Genomic DNA, 25,185 nt, shown 5'->3' with positions numbered 1-25,185 from the left:
TCGACATGACCTTTTGACTAGACTTGACTCGACATGACCTCATGACTCGGCTCGACTTGACTCCACATAACCTCGTGACTCGACTCAACATAACATCGTGACTTGACTCGACCTGACCTCATGACTCGACATAACCTCGTGACTCGACTCGTCATGACCCAACATAACCTCGTGGCCTGACTCGACATGATCCGACATAACCTGGTGACTTGACTCGACCTCGTGACTCGACAAAACCTCTGGACTCGACTGGACATTACTTCATGACTTGGCATAACCTAGTGACTCGACATAACCTGGTTACGCGACTCGACATGACCCGACATAATCTGGTGACTCGACATGACCTCGTGACTCAACTGGACTTGACTCGGCCTGACAAAACCTTGTGACTCGACTGGACATTACCTTGTGACTCCACATGACCTCGTGACTTGACTCAACATGACCTCGAGACTTGACTCAAGTTGTGACTTAACATGACCTCATGGCTCGACTCGACATGACCTCGTTACCCGACTCGACTTGACTCGACATAACCTGGTGACTTGACTTGGCATAATTTGGTGACTCGACTCGACTTGACCCGACATTACCTGGTGACTCGACATGACCTCGTGACTCAACTCAACTTGGCTTGACACAACCTCGTGACTCAACCGGTACATTACCTTGTGACTCGACATGACCTGGTGACTCGACATGACCTTGTGACTCAACTCGACTTGGCTTGACACAATCTCGTGACTCAACCGGTACATTACCTTGTGACTCGACATGACCTGGTGACTCGACATGACCTGGTGACTCGACTCGACTCGACATGACCTGGTGACTCGACTCGACATGACCCGACATAACCTGGTGACTCGACTAGACATGACCTCGTGACTCGACTAGACTCGGCTTGACAAAACCTCGTAACTCGACTGGACATTACTTCGTGACTCGACATGACTTTGTGACTCGACATGACCTTGTGAATCGACTCGACATGACCTCGTGATTCGACATGACCTCGTGATTCGACATGACCTTGTGACTCGACTCGACATGACCTCGTGATTCGACATGACCTTGTGACTCGACTCAACATAACCCGACATTACCTCGTGAATCAACTCGACATGACCCGACACAACCTGGTGACTTGACTCGACATGACCTCGTGACTCAACTCGGCTTGACAAAACCTCGTGACTCGACTCGACATGGCCTCGTGACTAAACTTGGCTTGACAAAACCTCGTGACTCGAGTGGACAGTACATCGTGACTCGACATGACTTTGTGACTCGACATGACATAACCCGACATTACCTCGTGAATCAACTCGACATGACCCGACATAACCCCGTGACTCGATTCAATATAACCTCGTGACTTGACTTCACATAACCTCGTGACTCGACTCGACATAACCCGACATTAACAAGTGACTCGACTCGACATGACCAGACATAACCCTGTGACTTGATTTGACATAACCTCATGACTCAACTGACATAACCTTGTGACCCGACATTACCACTTGAATCAACTCGACATGACCCGACATAACCCCGTGACTCGATACGACATAACCTCGTGACTCTACTCGACATGACCCGGCATTACCTCGTACCCCGACTCGACATAACCCGACATTACCTCGTGAATCAACTCGACACGACCCGACATGACCCTGTAACTCAATTTGACATAACTTCGTGACTCGACTTGACATAACCTCGTGACTCGACTCAACATAACCCGACATTAACAAGTGACTCGACTCGACGTGACCAGACATAACCCTGTGACTCGATTTGACATAACGTCATGACTCAATTGACATAACCTCGTGATTCGACTCGACAAAATCTCAACCTCATGACTCGACTCGACTTGCCCACAACAAGTAAGACTCGTGATTACTTGAGACTCGGATCATAGTGGCTCGTGCAATTATCTCCAAGTATGCAATGCAGCGCACCAGATCTAAAGACACTTCAAAGTTCATGTTCTGTGCTAATTATCTCTTCTGTGACTGTTCCAGTTCTTTCATTAAATGCTAGTAATGCTATGTAGTATGTTGTTTTGTGATAATTTTAGTTTTGTTTTGAAAACTGTGAGCTGCTATTACTTGCAACTGTTCATGAAAGGGTGGAAGCTTGTTCTTCTGCTTACATAACACTGGTACAGGTGCCTTTTCAAAGTGGGTCACTAGATGACCTAGTGTCGTACCACTGTAGTTAACTTCATTTTATTATTCTGTTTTTAGTTATTTATTTTATCTTTATCTATTGTATGGTAACTTGGACCTTGAGTCTGTTAAAAAAAAATCTATCTATAATGTAAGTGGAAATTGATCCACCCTTCCTCATGATCGCCAATAAATGGTAAGTGGCTACTTGTTATAAATCTACAGAGACAGCCAATCAACTTGATTAAAATATCTATGGGCAATACAGCCCCAGTCATGTAGCAGTCCATCTAGTGTATATATTGTGATCCAGTTTTTCTGAACTCGATGCGTATCGTGACATTTCGTTTCACGATGTATCGTCAAAAGACATTTTGTCCCAAATCGACGTTAAGTCAATGGGCGATCACAAAGACGAGAGACCCTATGGCACAAACTTGAAAGAACCAAACACAAACCGTAACAACACTTTTGAGATGCCACATGATTGAACAGGCCGGCGTTATCATAGGACTTAGCAAAGTAACAGTAGCGTTTCTTGTTCACAAGTCTATACATGTCAAAGTGTGGCATGGTAAAACTATTCTTAGAAGTACATTTTTTCTCCAAAAGTCAATGTGGAAATGTGAGGGAATAAATGTAACGTGTTACTACCCACCTCTGCTCTGTAGAGAGGATTTTGTTTGGACATGCACACAAATGACTTTTGAATGAGACATGAAAACTGGATTAATCAAATGCACTTTCAAAATTATGTAAGATATTTTGGGGAAATTTAACTGGGTTCAACCCCTTATTTCGCTTGTACTACATATGTACCAACCGCTGCTTGTGTATATGTCCTCCGTGCCAGCTGTTAGTCCGATCAGTAGGTACTGGTTGAGTCTGGACCCGTCATCTGCCACCACTACAGACTTGGCGGCATCCTGAGTCCATGTGTAAACCACCTCAGATACTGGATAGGCATCTGTCACAAAGACAGGGCAACATTTACAAAACACAGTTATTTCCTGATAACTCATCTTTGTGCATGTTTACTGCATGAATGTATTTTCTTGCTAAGAGAAACCATGTGGGTCAGAGGTGAGCATTTGTCAGCCAAAGCCAGACCAAGTCAGATTAACCTTCATGTGTTGCATCACACTTGATGAAAAAGCCTGCAATTTCATATTGCACAAATAAATGGACTTGATATGGAATTTGCAACTTCAATGTAATACTACGTTTAACAACTAGTGCTTTAAAAACTAGTGCTTTGCCCCATCTGTCAATTTTTCCTGTAGTGAAGCTTTCGTATCTGGCGGTACCACTGTACTTGAGTAATATTTTGAAGTGACGCTACTCTTACTTGAGTACACTTTTTGGCTACTTTACTCATCTCTGATCATCTATTTAGTTGTGGAGCTCAACAAACTGCTGGAGTCTCAGGTAACCGTGGCTTCAAGTGGAGGATAGATGTGTTAAAATAATGGAATGTCGCTGTTTTGAATGACACCAAAAAAAGAGCTAATGATTTAGAACGTTGCCAGCGCTCCCACAATTTACACTAATCGCTGCATGCCAAAAAGCTTGCCAGATTTCTGTAAACGATCACGGTGGAATGAGGACTGTCAGGCGGAGGTATTGACATACTGGGCTTTTGTGGCCTGCTTTTATGGAACAAAAAACCAAAAGCAACAAAGCAACATTTGAAAAAACACAAACTTAAAAACTTCCATTTCCAGGGATCATAGCCACGCCGTGGAATGCCTCTACTCATGTCAGGTAGTTCCCGACCGCCTCTTTTTTTATGGGATTGTGCCTTTAGAGCAGAATGTCCAAAGTCCGGCCCGGGGGCCAAATGCGGCCCGTGGTCAAATTTCATCCTGCCCCCAGCCTCTGTCATAAAATCAAAAACATCTGGCCCGCACACAGACTTAATAAATTGGTCAGCAGTACTGCAACCAGCATATGAAGTAGCTTACACAAGAAATGCTGCTCCTGATTTACCCACTAAAAGGCAGCAGCACTTTAACCCTTGAAGGGAAAAGGTACCGTTCTCGCACACACCATATAATTGTTTGCATTAATCTAACACATTCATCTAACTATAGTTTAGGCAGACTTCACTCCGTGCTCTTGAACACTGTAAAGTGAATCACCTTATTGGCGCTCATGAGGGAAAAGGAAAAATGGTACCGTTTCTCGTAGGCACCGCATAACTGTTTGCATTACTCGAACACACGTAATATAATCAATCAGGGAGTAGTATCATTTCTCATATTCACTGTAGGACTGCACTACTCTAACAGACCTAATGTAAAATAAATAGCACACCATAGTTTAAAGAAACAGAATAGATACACAACGCCATCTTATCACAGAAGCCCAAAACGTGTGTTCCACGAGAAAAATTGACGCACCAAACTCTGGCAATCAGTCCTCCCGACAAACGAACAAGGACAAAGATTAGCACGCTTTGTCCTAAAACAAGTAGTGCCAGCCCAGATAATAAAAGTTGATAGCAGGCGCTTGTGATGTCAAGACCAGTCGGTCGCTCTGGCAACCACATCCCATCCACACACGAACCTAAACAGCCCGAAACCGGCCAGAGAGGGATGATCCGATAGCAACGCCTGGACACACCTCCGGCCGGCCCACGGACTTAAAAAACACTGGACACTGAGATGACAGATTTTGCTGCTCGGAAACAGGTAGCCTTGTTTTGGATCCAGAATTGTCCCTCCGTCGTCTGTTTTTGCCTTGTTTTTGACCATTGTTGACGAATAAATTGTCAACCTGCTTTCGGCGAGTCTTTTTCAAACTTTTGGAACATGGAGTCCCTACAAAGGGTTAATATCAGAGATGAACGCGTGAAGTTCCGCCTTCCCGGTTGGCGCACGCGAGGCAGCATCGGCCGAGCGGCACTTGTTTTGGCTGTCGCTGTTTCCGTGCGGCTTGACTGGGGAGGCGAATTTCAACACCCTTTATTGCCGTATGTATCACATTTGATACACCTAAAATGTCATGATTTTGAGACTAATTTAGAATTTTGGCATTTCTTTTTGAAAAACAAAAACAAACAAAAAATGATGGATGCAAGTCAACACATGCATTTGCAATGACAGAAGGGGGAAAAGAAGTAAGTGAACCATAGGCCTAAGGAGACTTAGGCCATGTCCACACGGAGCAGGGTATTTGGCAAAAAGAAGATATTTTTCTACAGTTTGACCTATCATCCACACGCGCACGCACATTTAAACCAGGGTTCTTAAAAACGACAGGGAAGGTGAAGATTTGCGAATTCTGCATTTGTGGCTCCATCATGTGGATACTGATAACCGAAGATTTACGTCACTAGCTGCGTCAAATTTTGTCCTCACGTCACACATGAGACCAATTTTTACATTTGGAGTATATCAAATAGGCGCTTTTTTGCTTCCATTCTTTTTTTTTTTTTACAAACTCTTGCTGTAATTCCTATTGAATAATGGGTATTTTGGACAATTATTTTATTGTTTTGAATGTGCTTAGAAATTAATTAAAGTGGTTCGCTGTGGAAGTTTTTTCCCTACACAAACGTGCAGGTGTCGACGTAATTATTTTTCCCCGACGTATTAGGACAGAATCCTCGTTTAAAAAAAAAAAAAAAAAAAAAAAAACCTGCTACGTGTGGACATGGCCCTAAAGAGCAATTGAAACCAATATTTACCAAATAATTCAAGTCAGGTGTGTGCCCAATCACTGATGAGTGATTTAAAGCTGCCCTGCCCACTATAAAACACACACCTGGTAAGAATTGTCTTGATGAGAAGCATTGTCTGAGCATCATAGCTCGGTCAAAAGAGCTGTCTGAAGACCTGTGATCAAGGATTGTTGATTTGTATAAAGTTCGGAAAAGATACAAAACCATCTGTAAAAGTCTGGATGTTCATCAATCGACAGTAAGAGAAGTTGTCTGCAAATAGAGTCTGGAACTGTTGCGTCTCTCCCAAAGAGTGGCTGTCCACTAAAGATGACACCAATTTCAGCGCAGAATCCTCAGAGAGGTAAAAAAGAACCCTAGAGTATCTGCTAAAAACTTGCAGAAATCACTGGCACAGTCCAATATATCTGTGCACACATCAACTATATGTAAAACTCTGGCCAAGAATGTTGTTCATGGGGGGACTCCACAGAGAAAGCCACTGCTGTCTAAACAAAAAACAATTGTTGCATGCTTAATGTTCGCAAAAAGGCACTTGACACTCCACAGAAGTTCTGGGAGAATCTTTTGTGCACTGATGAAACCAAAGTTGAACTGTTTAGGAGTAACACACAACGTCATGTGTGGTGGAAAAATGGAACAGCTCACCAACATCAACACCTCATCCCCACCGTGAAGCATGGTGGAAGGAGCATCATGATTTGGGGTGGTTTTGCTGCCTCTGGGCCTGGACAAACTTTAATGGAAGAATGAATCCATAAGTTTATTAGGATGTTTTACAGTAAAACCTGAGGTCGTCTATCAAACGTTGAAGCTAAATAGAGGATGGGTGCTGCATCAAGACAATGATCCAAAAAACAAAGGTAAATCATCTTCAGAAGAGCAAAATACATGTTCTGGAGTGGCCAAGTCAAAGTCCAGACTTGAACCCCATTGAGATGCTGTGGCATGACCGAAAGAGGGCAATTCATGCCATACATCCCAGGAACCTGTCAGAACTACAGCAGTTCTGTAGAGAAGAATGGGCCAAGATTAGTCCTGATCGATGTGCCAGACTGATCTGCAGCTACTACAAGCGTCTGGCTGACGTTATTGCTGCCAAATTGGGGGGGCACAAAATATTAAATGTGATGGTTCCCTTACTTATTTTTCCCCCTTTTGTCATTGTTTGCATGCTATCCCCATTAAAATATGAAAACCTATAAATGTTTAGGTTGATGGTGATTTGATGCAGAAATGTGAGAAATTCCAAAAGTTTCAGATAGTTTTTCATACCACTGTAACGTTATACTACAAGACGATATGTTTCTGAAACGGGGTGGCGTGGCTCAGTGGTAGAGTAGTTGTCCCCCAAACCCAGAGGTTGTGGGTTCAATTCTCCGCCCTGATGAACACGCCTAAGTGTCCTTGAGCAAGATACTGAACCCCACGTTGCTCCTGGTGCTGCGTCACCAGTAGGTGGATGGTGAGATAGTGTAAAGCGCTTTGAGCGCCTTGAAAGGTGGAAAAGCGCTATATAAGTGTAACACCATTTACCATTTACCAAACCTCCAGCACCCGGCTAAGCACCGGAGGAAAAAAGACTACTCAAGAAAGAGAAAGTCACCAGAGGAGTTGAGGGAAAGCGAAATCCAGTATGAAAAAAAAAGGGAGAGAAAGTTTCAGCCTCAGTTGCGATACCCGCTTGAATTGTCTCAGCTACGATGAGACAAAACAAAGTTTACTGTGAGAAGTGCAGATCAATGCCCACATATGCAGACAAGTAAGGTCAAGAAAAGTTAACGATTATGAAACCTATGGTCTGAACACAACGTGATAATTCATCCACGTAACTACAGTGTCAGGGAGTGCGGGCGGGCAAGGTGGACCCAAACGCAGGGAAATTGAGGCGAAGCAGATAATGGTGCAAAAATGATTTAATTAAAGCCAACAAAAAAACAAAGTACAAAACAAAGGCTGTGGTAATCAAAAGATAGCACTGAGGCAAACAAAACTGTCACTAACAAAAGACTGCTTTTCAAAAACTTACAAGGAACACGAGGGCTCGGATAAACGGGAATAATGCTGACCAGACCATGGACGTGGACATTGACAATGACGCAACAAGGACTGAAAGGAAACTGGGAGCTTATATACACACGCAGACAAAGGGTAAAGAGACAATGAGGAACAGATGGGTGACACAGGTGGACGCAGATTGGAGGATACACAAGGAGCGGTACACCATGTGAAATCAATCGCAATTACAAGGACACATTAGGAGGGAATCAACACAAAACCTAACATACAGAGGAAATATCATCATCATAATGATGGTCCAGCTTGAAAATCGTTAGCCACAATTGTCATGACTTTGACTGTTAAATTGTTGCCACGACAGCCGAGCCAGGGGAGACTTCTAAAGGGCGGTAAGGGGAAGACAGGAAAGCTTCGCCCAAGCAAGGGGCTATACCGTAATCCTGTCTCTCCGTGGAGCTCCGAACAAAAAAATGTCTATACTGGAGTGATTATGGATGTGATTATGGAATTGGAATCGGATTATTTGCACTAAATTCATGTTATTCAAGCAATTTTTTTTTTTTATGATTATTGGGATCAATAACCGACACAATGACCGGGTCCAGAGGTTTTGATAGTGGGGCCAGTGAACTTCAAAAGGCACTGGCCTAGCGGGCCATGCTTACATACAAACATTTTTTAACTTTATGAATGTTATATATATCTGTTCCATATGGGTAAAGTTCCCAAATTATGCAAGTTTCATATTGTATAAAGTTACAAAGGTTCATTGAGTGTCACATGCTTTCCACACAAGTTCCATTGAAAACATATGTACTTTATAAATGTTGTATATCTTGTCCATATGGGTTACCTGTTGAGGGCAAGTCGAGTTGATTCACAAGATTATGTTGAGTCACGAGGTGATGTTGAGTCGAGTCACGAGGTTATGTTGAGTCACAAGGTTATGTCGAGTCACGAGGTTTTGTTGTGTCGAGTCACGAGGTTATGTCGAGTAGAGTCAAGTCACGCGGTTATGTCGAGTCGAGTCTAGTCACAAGGTTCTGTCGAGTGTTGGAGGCAGTCTTTCAGGTCCTCCGCGTGTTCGTTTTCAATTCAGGTGAGACAGCTAAATTGGATTGCAAAGTAAAAGACTGGAGGCAAGAGATCATTACTGCGCAGTTTTAATTCCAGAAATTTCTGGGTGCATTCAATGACAGAACAAAGCTGTTTAGAAGAATGCACATCGAACAGAGAGCTCGGCGTTGCTTATATTGTACTTAGAAGGAGGTGTGTTTGTTTGGTGATTAACTCATCTTACAAAATAGGTCATGAGCCTTGCTGGGTGGCAGTTAAAAGTCCATGATTATCTGAGGCAAAACTGTCAGTGGTTTTCTGTGAAAAACAACTCCATTTATGATTGCATTAGGCGAGATGCATACTGACTTCACGAGTCAAGCCACGAGGTTATGTCAAGTCGAGGTAAAATGTTGTCGAGTCGAGTCGAGTTTCGGACCCTTCCACTTCAAGAGAGTCAAGTCCCAGTCTTCATTTTTTTTCAAGTTGAGTCAAGTCACGAGATTATGTTGAGTCAGAAAGTTATCTTGAGTCGAGTCACGAGATTATGTGGAGTCACAAGGTTATGTCAAGTCGATTCTAGTCAAGAGGTTATGTTAAGTCAGTCACAAGGTTATGTTGACTCGAGTCGAGTCACGAGGTTATATCGAGTCAAATCAAGTCCCGAGGTTATGTCGAGTCAAGTCACGAGGTTCTGTCGAGTTGAGCCACGATGTTATGTCAAGTCGAGTTGAGTCATGAGGTTAGGTCAAATCGAGTCACAAGGTTGTAAAGACGAGCCTTGTCAAGTTAAAATGTTGTCGAATCAAGTCGAGTCGAGTCTCGGCCCCTCCCACTTCTATAAAGACAAGTCCCGGTCTGAATTTTTTTTTCCGAGTCCAATTTGAGTCGAGTCACGAGATTATGTTGAGTCACAAGGTTATGTCAAGTTGAGTCGAGCCACGAGGTTATGTCGAGTTGAGTCATGAGGTTATGTCAAATCGAGTCACAAGGTTGTAAAGACAAGCCGTGTCCAGTTAAAATGTTATCGAGTCGAGTCAAGTCTCGGTCAAGTCGAGTCGAGTCTCGGACGCTTCCGCTTCAGGAGAGTCAAGTCCCAGTCTTCATTTTTAAAGTCCAAGTCGAGTCGAGTCACGAGATTATGTCGAGTCACAAGTTTATGTCATGTCGAGTCGAGTCACAAGATAATGTCGACTCGAGTCATGAGGTTCTGTCAAGACATAACCTCTGGCGAGTCAAGTCCGAGTCTTCATTTTTTTTCAGGTCACAGTCAAGTTGCGAGTCATCAAATTTGCGACTCGATTCAGTGTCCCTGTGACTCAAGTCCTGTTGTCTCCATACTGGGAGGCAAGAAGCATGTTGGACGACAACAGTGTTGACAGCAGGTGCCAGCCAGTGGCTAATTTCCCTTATTGTCTACCCGTGGTCATTACCCGAGTACTACCTATTGTAAAATGATTTCATGACTCATGTATCAATACTATTTGCATTGCCATATCGTGAGATAATCTTGACCCTTGTAATCTCCCTTAAAGTCTACCCCTGACACAGCTTTTATCCTTTAGAGCAATTTTCACCATGAAACTCTTGTTATCTCAAATTTTCTCTTGGCATAAATCCAAAGTTGTACTGTAATACCTCCTTAGATGTGCATTCAGCTATAAAAGGTGCATCCCGAACATGACACAGTGTTCATTGAATTGACTTTCTCATGCATGATTGCGAACTGACTGTCTGAAGACTAGCAGATAATTTAGGATGTAGGATCTGAAGCAGACGAGGAAGGGATTAATGGAATTTACCTGGGCCAAATTTAGATCAGCTCTTTGCTTACTTTATTTTTACACACACTTTGAAATAAGACACTATATACCCAGTGATGGACAAATGAAGCCTTCTGAACCATTGAGGCTTTCTTTTTCTATCAAAAATGATTCGAAGCTTTGGGGCTTCACTGCAAGAACGAAGAGCAATATCTTATAGTACAGTAAAATACATTTTGTGTGTGAGTGTATGTAATATCAGTAGGTGTACCATATTTTCTGGACTATAAGTCGCACTTTTTTTTTCGTACTTTGGCTAGGTCTGCAACATACAGTATACTCAGGTGTGACTTATATAATGATATCTATACTTGAGGCATGCCCTCTACTTCAAGTTGGTGCAGTTGATCTAAAGTCTGGGGTGGGGTGTGGTTGGGGCCCTGGTGCTTCTCTTGCACTTTGGCCGGTGGTTCTGGCGGGCCTTAGGTTACCTACACACTCATTCAGGTCTTCAAGGGGAGAGTTGGAATGGGGCCTTACAGTCCTGGGCTGGCTCCCTCTTGATTTTAATTCATCATACACCGAGGATGTGGGGCGGCTGGGATTAGTAGAAGGTTAAAGTGAACGTCGGGCTTAACGACTTTTAGGTTCTAATTACTACAATATGTTATTTCTGTCAGGAATGAGCAGGCAGGCAGGTTGTATGGACCCAAATGCAGGGAAACAAAAAATGCAGCGAGGCAGGTGGCAGTGAACTAAAAAAAAACCTTTTAATGATAACTAACAAAATCACAAAGTACAAACAAAAGGGCTATGGCTCAAAAGGCAATGTTCAAACAAAACTTACTTAAGCAGAGGGACTGGTACACGAGGGCGTGGAACGGACTTGACTTTGGTGAAGACGGACATAGACATAGACAATGACGCAACAAGGAGTGACAAGAAACTGGGTCATTATATACGCAGACAAGGGGTAACGAGACGAGGAACAGCTGGGTAACACAGGTGGATGCAGATTGCAGGATACACTGGGAAAACACACACAGGTGAGAGCAATGGGTAATCACAGGGACAAGTCACACAAGGAGAAACCAAACACAAAACCTAACAATTAGAAACATTAATTTCATTCATTTAAAAATATATAATATTTAGTACATGTTTTGACCAACAGAGGGCGCCATGTTCTATGTGCGCAATGCACGCTGGGAATGACGTGGTTGGGCTGGACTGGGAGAATCGCTGTGCTAGCTAGCAAGCGAATTTAGAATGACAACTGGCATGATTTGTCAATTCTAGCTCATCAGCAGTGTCTCTAAACCGATCCTAGGCGGGTTGCCGAGAAATTGACTTGCTGCCATTTGACAGTTTAAATATCCCTTCGTTGCTAGCTGCATCATTGCCTTGTTTGTTTTTTTTCATTTGTCTGCCTCTCACCGTGGTTTTTCCTCAGGTTTCTTATTTTTCTATTGATCCCGACCTTCTGTCACGGACCGTATTTGTGTCTTCCTTTTCGCCTTCTCGTGTATTGTTGTCTGCTTGCTGTCTGAAGTGAGCCGCATTTTCTAAATTGAAAATCATGACCCGAATGTTGCACAGAAGTATGGTCCTGTGGTCAACGCACTCATCTGTCGCACGGGAAACGTGGGTTCGAATCCTGCTGGAAACCTTCAAATGCTTTTGCTGTTGGTTTTGTGAAATATCGACAGTGCTATGGCCTGCTCATCACTTTACCACTCGGGTTCAAATTAGAAGGGCAGAACCAATGACATGTTTATGTAGCTAGCGAGTGCCTCTGTGGAAGTTTGGCACCGCCGCCCAGTGATGTCACCGCCCAGAGTCCATTGCGTTGTTTTGCTATAGACTATTCATTCTATTTTATTCTCAAAGTTGGCACACTTATGAAGGACGTTTGTCATAGGCGGAGTTTGACTATTGTGGAGGGGGGGGGGGTCAAAACATGAATCAAAAATTCCGAATATCCAATTTGCCTCCTCAGGTGTAGTTTTGGCTAAGCAAAGCTAAGGATCTTCTCTATGGTGCTAGTCATATGATCTGTTCCCAAAAATTTTTGACCCATTATTAAATAGGATTCTTGTTCATTTTATTCATTTTTGTTGTTTGTATTATTGCTTTACAGCTTTTATAGACAACATTTTACCGACCGTGTCTTTATTTTAAATTCATATACACTGTGTATATATATATATATATATATATATATATATATGTATATAGAGCAGTCAGAAGTCAATTAACACTGGAAGTCTCGGGGTTTTTTTTTTTTTTTGCTATAAAGAAATACCAGAAAAGCAAAATGACCCCGATACCAAACCGACTACTGGGCTTTGTCAAACAATAGACCACTCAAAGAAGCAATCAAGCAGCCCACCCCCTACACACTCCTGTGGAGTCGCTGCATAGGTGCGAAGGGAGGCTTTCACTCTTGATAGCTGCAATTAGCATCTTGAATATAAGAGAGGCGGGTGGACTTCTTGGTGGGTCTTGCAAAGGAATTGTCTCAGTCATGAAGGCACAAAGTTGCAGATGGAAAAATTGCTTTGGCAAAAACCTCCAACACCTAGCCCTGGGAAAAGGGCGAAGTGTGATATGTCACCACATAAAAAATGTTTTGTTTTTTAACTACACCGCCCCTTGTACTGTAGGCAAACTGCAGCTTTTGGAAGTTGTAAAAAGGTTGTCCGCCCGATTGCTTGCCTGAGCGGTCCACCGTCAGACAAGCAACAACTGTTTTGTCCAACTGGACTAGCCTATTCGGACGGGGGAAAGAAAATGACCTCTAAAGGTGTTCATTGTCTCAGACAACCATCCAATGGCACCTTTCTGTCTGCATACATTTCACACACCCATACAGTATATGTGAGACATACTGTAAGTCTGACCATATTATGGTTTAAAACAAACAACAACTGACTAGTATGTTCCATTTGGTTTACACAGAGGATGCAAATGGAAGAATTAAAGGGAAAAGTAAACAATTAAAAAGAAAAGTCACATCCTGTCAGTAGTTTGGTCTATTTTATGGTGGCTTTTTCACCACAACCTGTCTTCTGGGCTTGAAAGTGACAACAGGCCAGCTAGAATAACACCACTTTACCCTTCCCCCATCAGCCAAGGCACCCCTGCCCTGCAAACACTCAAGATGCTGTATGGAGCAATCCAACCCTGTGGTTGTGCGAATGTGAATGCGAATGACTAATGAGGACCATAATGGTCACAAAAAATATGCTGATTAGGGTCAGATGATCCTTCTCTGGTTACAAAAGTGATTTGTATTAGTGCTGCAATGATTAATCAATTAACTTGAGTATTCGATTAGAAAAAAACATTCTAATTAAATTTTGTTGCTTCGAGTATTCGTTTAAAGTGGCGTTGTAATGGTTTATTTTGAAAGTATTTGCATTTAGTTTTATTGATTAGGGTGGATACACTGCCCTCTCGTCTGCCTCTTTTCACATGGCTGAATCCAACTTCTCCCTGTTATGACCAACATAAGCTAAGATTTTGTTTGAGCTAATGTTTTTTAATGCATTCATAATTTAATTTATGGGTATATTTAGCCGTTTTTTGTTAAGAGCAATGTAAAAAGAAAACTTAAGCATTTTATAGCATTTAAGCTAGCGGACATTTTCTTTGTAAGTTAGCCAAATGTTCTTTTGTTCTACATAGATCCTCATTTTAAAAAAAAAATACTGTTTGAGGCTCAGCTCAGGTATTTTAATTTTTCATGTTCCTTGTCCGATTACTCGATTATTCGAACTAACTAGTCCATCGATTAATCGACTACTAAAATATTCGATAGCTGCAGCCCTAATTTGTATAAACTGATCCACCCTTGGTAGTTCTACTGTCTTAAATGCAATGACATTTTTTTGGCCACAAGGGGGGCACTGCCCCACCTGCCTTCCCTTAATCTCTGTTTATGACATTTGTTCACCTTTACGATTTTTTTTTAAAACTAATTTAACTCGCTGGTTGCCACTGATACTTTTGAAAAGGCCCCTATCCTCTCACGCAAGACCACCCACCAGCGCCCCCTGCAGACTGATTGACGTCATTACGATGGGAAACTTTAACCCATGTGAACAAAGAGCATTTTTGTGGAAAATCACCTGTATGCTTCTTGGCACCATGTTAACCACACTCAACACATTGTATTGCAAACAATGCCATTGTGTTTTGGAGATCCTTGGCAATACGCCCATATAAGCTTATGGATTTTTAATGAATTGTTCATGAAAAAATGTTGCTATTGTTGTCATTTGCAATGTTCTTGGTGCAGTGCCCCTTTAAATCGGTGACATTAGAAAACATCAAAAGTTTATGCAGAAATGCTCGTAAATCTAATAGTGAAGATTATTGCTATAATGTACAGACCTCTCACCTGCAGGGCATTCCACTAAGGCGATTAGGTCTGAGTTTGCCCTAGGAATCCCAAGTGGCCCCTTACCCTGTAATTGGATTGTAGTCAAATGTGCTTCTCCTACATAGTGACAGTGGCTGGACTGTGTCCCATAGATATATGGAGATAAGAGCCTCATCCTTTTAGCCCAAGAAGCTCGGACGGCGTGGCATTTGGCCAGATTTGTTTTTATAAACCCTCCAAGGGTCAGCGCAGTGCTATACAGGCCCTCAGCAGTTAGACAAGCAAACAAGCTATTTTATTTCGGGCAAGCCCTAATTTAGTTGGTTAACATGCATTAATCCTGACTGCTTCGCTGACCTGCCAAAAGTACTTGTGGACTACTTCGTCCAATGCTCAAATGATAGATCGGCTCCTGTGATTGTTAAATCTGCTCATAAGCAGTAAAGGGAAGAGGGGCCGTTTGCATGGTAACTCTCCGAGAAGACGAAAAATTTCATGTTTGCATTGATATGGTTCCATCTCCATTCGAACAATGTCACAATTCCGCATGAAATTGATGTAGTATTCATGCCAGGTCCTAGGGGGAGTGCAGATTTACAAGGCGACGGCGAATGATGCACTTTGACCTCCTCAGCCCGGAAGACAACATGCCCGCCCACTCTAAGCAATGGCATTTTCTTTTGTTCAAAAAGGCACAAAAATGGAAACATTCAACCTATTTAAATTAAAAATAGGTAACACTTTATAATAGCTATCCGTTTTACTAGTTAATAGATCATTAGTAAACTGTTGATAAATGATTTATTGTTGATTTGTGAAGTATTTGTTAACAGTTTGTTAAGCATTTACATGGTGTTCCAATATGGTTGACCCCATTCTAAATGCCCATGCTAGTTGATGGATCTTAATAAACTATATACACTTTATGTTGAAGGTCATAAGTTTTATTGGTTAAATATTAGGGCTGTCAAAAATATCGCGCTAACAGGCGGTAATTAATTTTTTAAATTAATCACGTTAAAATATTTGTCGCAATTAACGCACATGCCCCACTCAAACAGATTAAAATGACAGTACAGTGTAATGTCCGCTTGTTATTTGTTTTTTGGTGTTTGGCGCCCTCTGCTGGCGCTTGGGGTCCAACTGATTTTATGGGTTAGTACCATGAGTGAGTATGGTGTAATTATTGACATTAACAATGGCGAGCTACTAGTTTATTTTTTGTTTGAAATTTTACAAATATTAATAAAATGAAAACATTAAGATGGGGTTTTTATATAAAAATTTCTATAACTTGTACTAACATTTATCTTTTAAGAACTGCAAGTCTTTCTATCCATGGATCGCTTTAAGAGAATGTTAATAATGTTAATGTCATCTTGTTGATTTATTGTTATAATAAACAAATACAGTAGTTATGTACCGTATGTTGAATGTATATATCCGTCTTGTGTCTTATCTTTCCATTCCAACAATAATTTACAGAAAAATATGGCATATTTTATAGATGGTTTGAATTGTGATTAATTACGATTAATTAATTTTTAAGCTGTAATTAACTTGATTAGAAATTGTAATCATTTGACACCCCTACATTTTACATAAAACTCCAAAAATGGGCCGGACAAAAGTATTGGCATCCTCAGGCTAATACTTGATAGCACAACCTTTAGATGAAATGACTGCGAAAAACCTCTTCTGGTATCCATCAATGAGTTTCTTACAATGCTCTGCTGGAATTTTAGACCATTCTTCTTTGGCCAACTGCTCCAGGTCTCTGAGATTTGAAGGGTGCTATTTTCAGATCTCTCCACAGGTGTTCTATGGGATTCAGGTCTGGCCACTTTAGAAGTCTCCAGTGCTTTCTCTCAAACTATTTTCTAGTGCTATTTGAAGTCTGTTTTGGGTCATTGTCGTGCTGGAAGACCCATGACCTCTGAGTGAGACCCAGCTTTCTCACACTGGACCCTATATTATGCTGCAAAATTTGTTGTAAGTCTTCAGACTTCATAATGCCATATACACGGTCAAGCAGTCCAGTGCCAGAGGTAGCAAAACAACCCCAAAACATCAGGGAACCTCCGCCATGTTTGACCGTGGGGACCGTGTTCTTTTCTTTGAAGGCCTCGTTTTTTTTTCTTCCTGTAAATGCTATGCTGATGCGTTTTCCGAAAAATATCTACTTTTGTCTCATCTGACCAGAGACCATTCTTCCAAAACGATTTTGGCTTTCTCGGGTAAGTTTTGGCAAACTCCAGCCCGGCTTTTTTATGTCTCTGGGTCAGAAGTGGGGTCTTCCTGGCTATCCTACCATAGAGATAATACGGGTTTGACACTGTTGTACCCTAGGACTGCGGGACAGCTTGAACTTGTTTGGATGTTAGTCGAGGTTCTTTATCCACCAGCCGCACAATCTTTCGTTGGTCTTTGTCTTTTGAGATGGACTTGCCTTGAGATTGCCCATGTTTCCTCACAATTTTGCTTCTCAAGTCCTCAGACAGTTCTTTCGTCTTCTTTCTTTTCTCCATGCTCAGTGTGGTACACACAAGGACACAAGACAGAGGTTGGATCAACTTTAATCCATTTTAACTGGCTGCGAGTGTGATTTAGTTATTGGCATCACCTGTTATGTGCCACAGGTAAGTAACAGGCGCTGAAATTACACAAATTAGAGAAGTATCACAGGATTTTTTAAATGGTGCCAAGACTTTTGTCAGGCCCATTTTAGCAGTTTTGTATAAAATAATATTTATTTTTTTCCATTCTCATTTGTGTATTTCATTGCAAGCAAAAATTAATGAAGATATTACAACCAAAGCATTTGTAATTGCAATCATTTTCTGGGAAAAATTGAGCATTATCTGACAGAATTGCAGGGGTGCCAGTACTTTTGGCCAGCACTGAAATTGCATTCCGGCGACAAAAACAAAATGATAGAAAAAAACTTGCCCAAAGAGCATGAGTGCGCTCATGTGGAAAAAATAGTTCCTAGTTTAAATAGTGAACAGTTCTTTCGTAGTTACTGTTATGAAATTAAAACGATCATATCTTTGGTTTTCCGTGGTCAATCGGTGCCAAATAAAACCTGGGAGAGAAGTTAGAATCCACACTTTCGAGTCTTGTTGAGGCCAACACTCTATGTCAAATACAGGTAGACCCCGTGTTACAACCAAGGGCGTAGGTTTGGTCTCAATATTGGCAGGGATGATATACAGCATAACCTGCATGTAGACTTTTTGCTGGCCACAGGACATTAATAAGACCAAGCATATGTGGTGAACGGGGGTCAGGGCTACACTTCTCAACAATATGAACCTAATTAATTGATAAGCTAAATGATTAATGCAAAATAAATCTGTATTGACCTACAGTGCCTTGCAAAAGTATTCGGCCCCCTTGAACCTTGCAACCTTTCGCCACATTTCAGGCTTCAAACATAAAGATATAAAATTTTAATTTTTTGTCAAGAATCAACAACAAGTGGGACACAATCGTGAAGTGGAACAACATTTATTGGATAATTTAAACTTTTTTAACAAATAAAAAACTGAAAAGTGGGGCGTGCAATATTCTTCGCCCCCTTTACTTTCAGTGCAGCAAACTCACTCCAGAAGTTCAGTGAGCGTAAAATGAGTACAGTGAATTTTGGCTGCCTTTGGAGCCTTATTTAATTGGCTAAAGCCTTACAATCCCTCTCCCTACGATTAGAAAGATCATGGGAAGCAATGTGGGGAAGTTAGGTAGCAATTGATCTTTTTCTGGAAAAGCGCTATATAAGTGTAACACCATTTACCATTTAACACCCTATGTTATTCACCAACGCAGAGAAGATACATCAATTGGTAGCACTATGCACAGTCATGGTTCCACTTCCCATCATGCACTTGGGCATGGCTGCAGTATCATTTCCTGAAAGCTCAACAAATACACTAGATGGCAATATTTAGTCACAATATACAAAGTCACAAGTCTTTCTATCCTTGGATCCATCTCACAAAAAGAATGTTAATAATATAAATGCCATCTTGAGGATTTATTGTCATAATAAACAAATACAGTACTTATGTACTGTATGTTGAATGTATATATTCGTCCGTGTTTTATTCATTTTTTTCTTAATGCATTGCCAAAATGTATATGATCGGGAAAAAATATCGGGATTGATTGGAACTGAATTGGGAGCAAAAGGGTTATCAAATTTATCCCGTTAATGGCGGTAATTAATTTTCAAAAAAATTCATCACATTAAAATATTCAACGCAAGCGCTGCACGACCCACTCACGCATTGTCTCGTTTAATCTGTAATGGCGCCGTTTTACTAATATATTGAGCTACAAGGCAGCGTAAAATGAGTAGAGTGAATTTTGACAGCCTTTGGAGCCTTTTTCTAATTGGCTAAAGCCTTACAATCCCTCTCCTTACGATTAGAAATATCGTGGGTTGCACTTCCCATCATGCATTTGGGCAGAAGTTAAATGGCTACAGTATCATTTACTGAAAGCTCAACAAATACACTAGATGGCAATATTTAGTCACAATATACAAAGTCACATTTATCCTTTAAGAATGACAAGTCTTTCTATCCGTGGATCCCTCTCACAGAAAGAATGTTAATAATGTAAATGCCATCTTGAGGATTTATTGTCATAATAAACAAATACAGTACTTATGTACTGTATGTTGAATGTATATATTCGTCCGTGTTTTATTCATTTTTTTCTTAATGCATTGCCAAAATGTATATGATCGGGAAAAAATATCGGGATTGATTGGAACTGAATTGGGAGAAAAAGGGTTATCAAATTTATCCCGTTAATGGCGGTAATTAATTTTCAAAAAAATTCATCACATTAAAATATTCAACGCAAGCGCTGCACGACCCACTCACGCATTGTCGCGTTTAATCTGTAATGGCGCCGTTTTACTAATATATTGAGCTACAAGGCAGCGTAAAATGAGTAGAGTCAATTTTGACAGCCTTTGGAGCCTTTTTCTAATTGGCTAAAGCCTTACAATCCCTCTCCTTACGATTAGAAATATCGTGGGTTGCACTTCCCATCATGCATTTGGGCAGAAGTTAAATGGCTACAGTATCATTTACTGAAAGCTCAACAAATACACTAGATGGCAATATTTAGTCACAATATACAAAGTCTTTCTATCCGTGGATCCCTCTCACAGAAAGAATGTTAATAATGTAAATGCCATCTTGAGGATTTATTGTCATAATAAACAAATAAAGTACTTATGTACTGTATGTTGAATGTATATATTCGTCCGGGTTTTATTCATTTTCTTAATGCATTGCCAAAATGTATATGATCGGGAAAAATTATCGGGATTGATTGGAACTGAATTGGGAGCAAAAAAAAAAAAAGCAATCGGATCGGGAAATATCGGGATTGGCAGATACTCAAACTAAAACGATTGGGATCAGATCGGGAGCAAGAAAACATGATCGGAACAACCCGAATTAGTTACTTGGCAAAGTAACTGGTGTTACCTTTCATGTTTTTTTTTTTTCAACAAAAAACAAAACAAAAACATAGTAACCTTTGCTAAGTTTGGAAGTCATTTATTTATTATTTCATTTCGACGTGAAAGTTTTAAAACTGTTTCATCATTTAAAGATAAATTCAAGTCAAGATTTTGCCGATTTAGGAGTATTTAGATAAAAAGTTACTTAGGTTCGCTAGGAAGGTTCACAACAACAGAGCCTTTCTGAGAAGTGTACTGCTGTAAAATGGCAGCTGTCTACTAACGCCACCGAGTCTGTCATTTCACATGTAGTAATATGCATGAGATATCTAGGCGTAGATTGTACGCTGCCGGCTACATTCAGGAAATATTGAAACCCCCTAGCCAAGCATCGCGTTTGCAACAGCGTCACAACAAACACTTCACTCTCAGTGTCTCTGACTTTTCTCGCGTCATTCAACCAACGTAGTAACGCACATTGTCTCGTTGCCAAAACGGTGACAAAATCCGAACGGAGAAAAAAAAATGCGTAATGCACGAAAAACGCTCAGATTTTGAAAGTACGGCGTACACATTTAAAAATCAGTGCTCACTTGTACAAATTACGCCCAAACCGTACAACTTGACAGGTAAACAATCGGCGCCAAATAAAATCTGGAAGAAAGGTTTAAATCCGTGCTTTTAAGTCATGTTGAGGGCAGTGCTCGATGTCAAATACTTCAATTTTTACGGTGCTTTAAAGGGAACCTCGGACTTAAGACTTGTTGGCTCTAATTATCCACAATTGTTCTCTTTTACTAAAATATGTTATTGAAAACACATAAAATATTGCCATTGATTTCAAAATCTATAATATTTAGTACATGTTTTATGGACGCTCGGGGTGATGACGTACATTGTCACTGTCACTCGACGAATACTACCGGGTGTCCGCAATTCCTTCAACGCGGCGAGACGTCCAACACATGCGCTCAAAAGTGGCCAGTACTTTTGTGTGTGTGTGTGTTTTTATCGAGTCTTTTATTACCTATTAATTGCCTCAAAATACTTTTTGCATGTGTTTCCCCTCTCGTACTTTTAAGTAGAGATGTCCCAATCAATCGGGTCCGATCACGTCATTTTCAAAGTATCGGAATTGGCAAAAAAATATCGGACATGCCTTTTTTTAATATGTAAATATTTTTTAATTAAATCGTTTTCTAATTGTATTTAACGTTACAGACATAATATGTTACACTCATCCAGAGTCTTTAGTTTAGGCTTAAGGTAGGGTTATCAAATTTATCCCGTTAATGGCGGTAATTCATTTTCAAAAAAATTCATCACGTTAAAATATTTAACGCAATTAACGCATGCGCTGCACGACCCACTCACGCATTGTCGCGTTTAATCTGTAATGGCGCCGTTTTACTAATATATTGAGCTACAAGGCAGCGTAAAATGAGTAGAGTGAATTTTGGCAGCCTTTGGAGCCTTTTTTTAATTAGCTAAAGCCTTACAATCCCTCTCCTTACGATTAGAAATATTGTGGGAAGCAATGTGGGGAAGAAAGGTAGTAATTGATCTTTTTCTTAACACCCTATGTTTTTCCCAACGCATAGAAGATATATCAATTGGTACCACTACACACAGTCATGGTTGCACTTCCCATCATGCATTTGGGCAGAACAGTTAAATGGCTACAGTATCATTTACTGAAAGCTCAACAAATACACTAGATGGCAATATTTAGTCACAATATACAAAGTCACATTTATCCTTTAAGAATGACAAGTCTTTCTATCCGTGGATCCCTCTCACAGAAAGAATGTTAGTAATGTAAATGCCATCTTGAGGATTTATTGTCATAATAAACAAATAAAGTACTTATGTACTGTATGTTGAATGTATATATTCGTCCGGGTTTTATTCATTTTTTTCTTAATGCATTGCCAAAATGTATATGATTGGGAAAAATTATGGGGAATGATTGGAATTGAATCGGGAGCAAAAAAAAAAAAAAAAAAAAAAGCAATTGGATCGGGAATTATCGGGATCGGCAGATACTCAAACTAAAACGATCGGGATCGGATCGGGAGCAAAAAAATATGATCGGAAAAGCCCTACTTTTAAGCATTGTTTTCTTGTGGTAGCTTTAAAGCAGATTGTTGATCCGTTGACCACATTAGTCACGTAGCATATTGATATTACTACGTTTAAGTATTTTCTTAGGCATCTTTAGTATGTTCTGTCTGTAAGCATCTCATCAAAACAAGCTGAAAGCACACTGTAGTACTTTGGGTGTCAAATGTTTCGCTGGTATAGCACATTTTGGCAGAATACTTTTTTTTTTCCCCTACTCTCGCCTCGTTTCATCTCGTCTTTCCTGTTCATTTTTCTTTTGCTGCTCATTTTGTGAAATATCGACAGTGCTGGCATGCTCATTAATGTTCCTCTTGGGTTCAAATTGAAAGGGTTGAACATATGACATGTTTCTGTCACTAGAGTCGTTCTCTGGAAGCCTGGCAGCGTAACCATGTGATGTCACCGCCCTGCGACGTCAACAACAATGGCGACCTACTAGTTAAACTTATTTTACAAATTGTATAAAACCGAAAACATCAAGAGGGGTTTCATTATCAGGTTATTTCAACTTACAATAAAGTTTATTTTTTAAGAACTACAAGTCTTTCTATCCGTGGATCCCTTTAAAGACGCCATGTGATTGAACAGGCTGGCGTGATCATAGAACGGCAAGCTTGCGTCTGGTTGGTATAATGGAGTCATGTGATTATTGTTACGACGTCTCATTGGTGAAATTGGTAGAGCTACTCTTGGCATCGCTGGCATAAAAAAAAAAAAAAAAACTCTAATATGTAGAATAAAAAGGAAAAATGCAACGACTCATGTAGAACAAAGTAGTGGCATAAGAGTAGTTTTTTTTTAGAGATCACGTCATTTTCAAAGTATCGGAATCGGCAAAACAATATTGGCCATGCCTTTTTTTAATATATATATATATGTATATATATATATATATATATATTTTTTTTTTCATTAAATCGTTTTCTAATTGTATTAACATTACAGACATAATATGTTACACTCATCCAGAGTCTTTAGTTTAGGCTTAAGGTAGGGTTATCAAATTTATCCCGATAACGGCGGTAATTCATTTTTTTGAAAATGTATCACGTTAAAATATTTAACGCAATTAATGCATGCGTTGCATGACCCACTCACGCATTGTCGCAGTCAATCTCTCCCAACGCAGAGAAGATATATTGGTAGCACTATGCACAGTCATGGTTCCACTTCTCATCATGCATTTGGGCATGACTACAGTATCATTTACTGAAAGCTCAACAAATACACTAGATGGCAATATTTAGTCACAATATACAAAGTCACAAGTCTTTCTATCCGTGGATCCCTCACAGAAAGAATGTTAATAATGTAAATGCCGTCTTGAGCATTTATAGTCATAATAAACAAATCCAATACTTATGTACTGTATGTTGAATGTATATATTCGGCCTTGTTTTATTTTTTTCTTAATGCAGTGCCAAAATGTATATGATCGGGAAAAATTATCGGGAATTATTGGAATGGAATCGGGAGCAAAAAAAAGCAATCAGATCGGGAAATATCGGGATCGGCAGATACTCGAACTAAAACGATCGGATCGGGAGCAAAAAAACATGATCGGAACAACCCTAGTTTTTTTTTCTTCACAAATCTACTCCAGTAAAACTAAAAAGTATGACTTCGTAAAACTTCTCTTAGAAGTACATTTTTCTCAAAAAATACTCAAGTTAATGTAACAGAGTACATGTAACGCGTTACCACTCACCTCTGCTCATTAGGCATATGTGAATAACACTTGTTTTAATTTCTAGATTGGTTCCATCATCTTGCGAGAGTAAAATGTATTTTTCTTTTTGATTGATCACCATGGAGTTATTATGATTACTGTTTTTTGGTCATGTTATTATAGGGAATAAAAGCACTTGAACTCACAGCTGCCAAACTTCAGTGGACAGGCATGGGCGTCCATAGGGAAATCTTCCAGTTGCATGGGACATTCGGCAGATATTGTCAGCCTGGGGTGAAATATGTAAACATAAAATGAATAAATCAACAGTAACAGAACGCCATTCATGATTGTTAAGAATTTTTCATTTTCTTTTGAGATGACAGCCCTGCCATCTGGTGGTCATTTTTCCCCCTCTACAATAGTTAAGGGGGAATAAATACCTTGCCAGTAAGCAGAATTTATGGTAAAAGCTTCAAATTTGAGGTTTTTAAAGGTGGCCTAAATTCATGTACATTTATATATATGTAAAGCTAACCCAAGCAGGATTCAATCCTGAGTTACACTGTTCAGCTGACTACTTTTTTTATGGCATCATAAGTGAAGCTAGGGCAAAATTCACACAATTTAACATTTCAAGTTAGCGCAACGTAACATATAAAGTTGAAAATGTCTTCTTAAATTATGTTTGAAAGAAAAAAAAAATTCTTTAGTGCAGTGTTTCCTGGCCACTGTGGTGCAGCACATAGATACAGTGGGGCAAATAAGTATTTAGTCAACCACATATTGTGCAAGTTCTCCCATTTGAAAATATTAGAGA

The 25,185-nt window shown here is 40.3% G+C and overlaps 2 protein-coding genes across 3 annotated transcripts in view; one reads left to right on the top strand and one right to left on the bottom strand.

Annotated features, from left to right (window-relative positions):
• LOC130931637 (gamma-aminobutyric acid receptor subunit beta-3-like) overlaps positions 1-25,185 on the top strand; it is a 190,867-nt gene that overhangs the window by 7,074 nt on the left and 158,608 nt on the right. The window lies entirely within an intron of this gene.
• Positions 1-25,185, bottom strand: part of LOC130931654 (gamma-aminobutyric acid receptor subunit alpha-5-like) — a 92,142-nt gene that overhangs the window by 26,310 nt on the left and 40,647 nt on the right. The window contains exons 6-7 of the mRNA XM_057860599.1: positions 24,572-24,654; positions 3,007-3,150 (exon numbers count right to left, since the gene is read on the bottom strand). Coding sequence (XP_057716582.1) covers positions 3,007-3,150; positions 24,572-24,654 — 227 coding nt within the window. The remainder of the gene's footprint in view (positions 1-3,006; positions 3,151-24,571; positions 24,655-25,185) is intronic.

Source organism: Corythoichthys intestinalis, chromosome 2 (genome assembly GCF_030265065.1).
Source record: "Corythoichthys intestinalis isolate RoL2023-P3 chromosome 2, ASM3026506v1, whole genome shotgun sequence".
Classification (NCBI taxonomy): Eukaryota; Metazoa; Chordata; class Actinopteri; order Syngnathiformes; family Syngnathidae; genus Corythoichthys; species Corythoichthys intestinalis.
The sequence above is the reverse complement of the archived record's forward strand: the minus strand, read 5'-3'. Positions and strand labels throughout refer to the sequence as shown.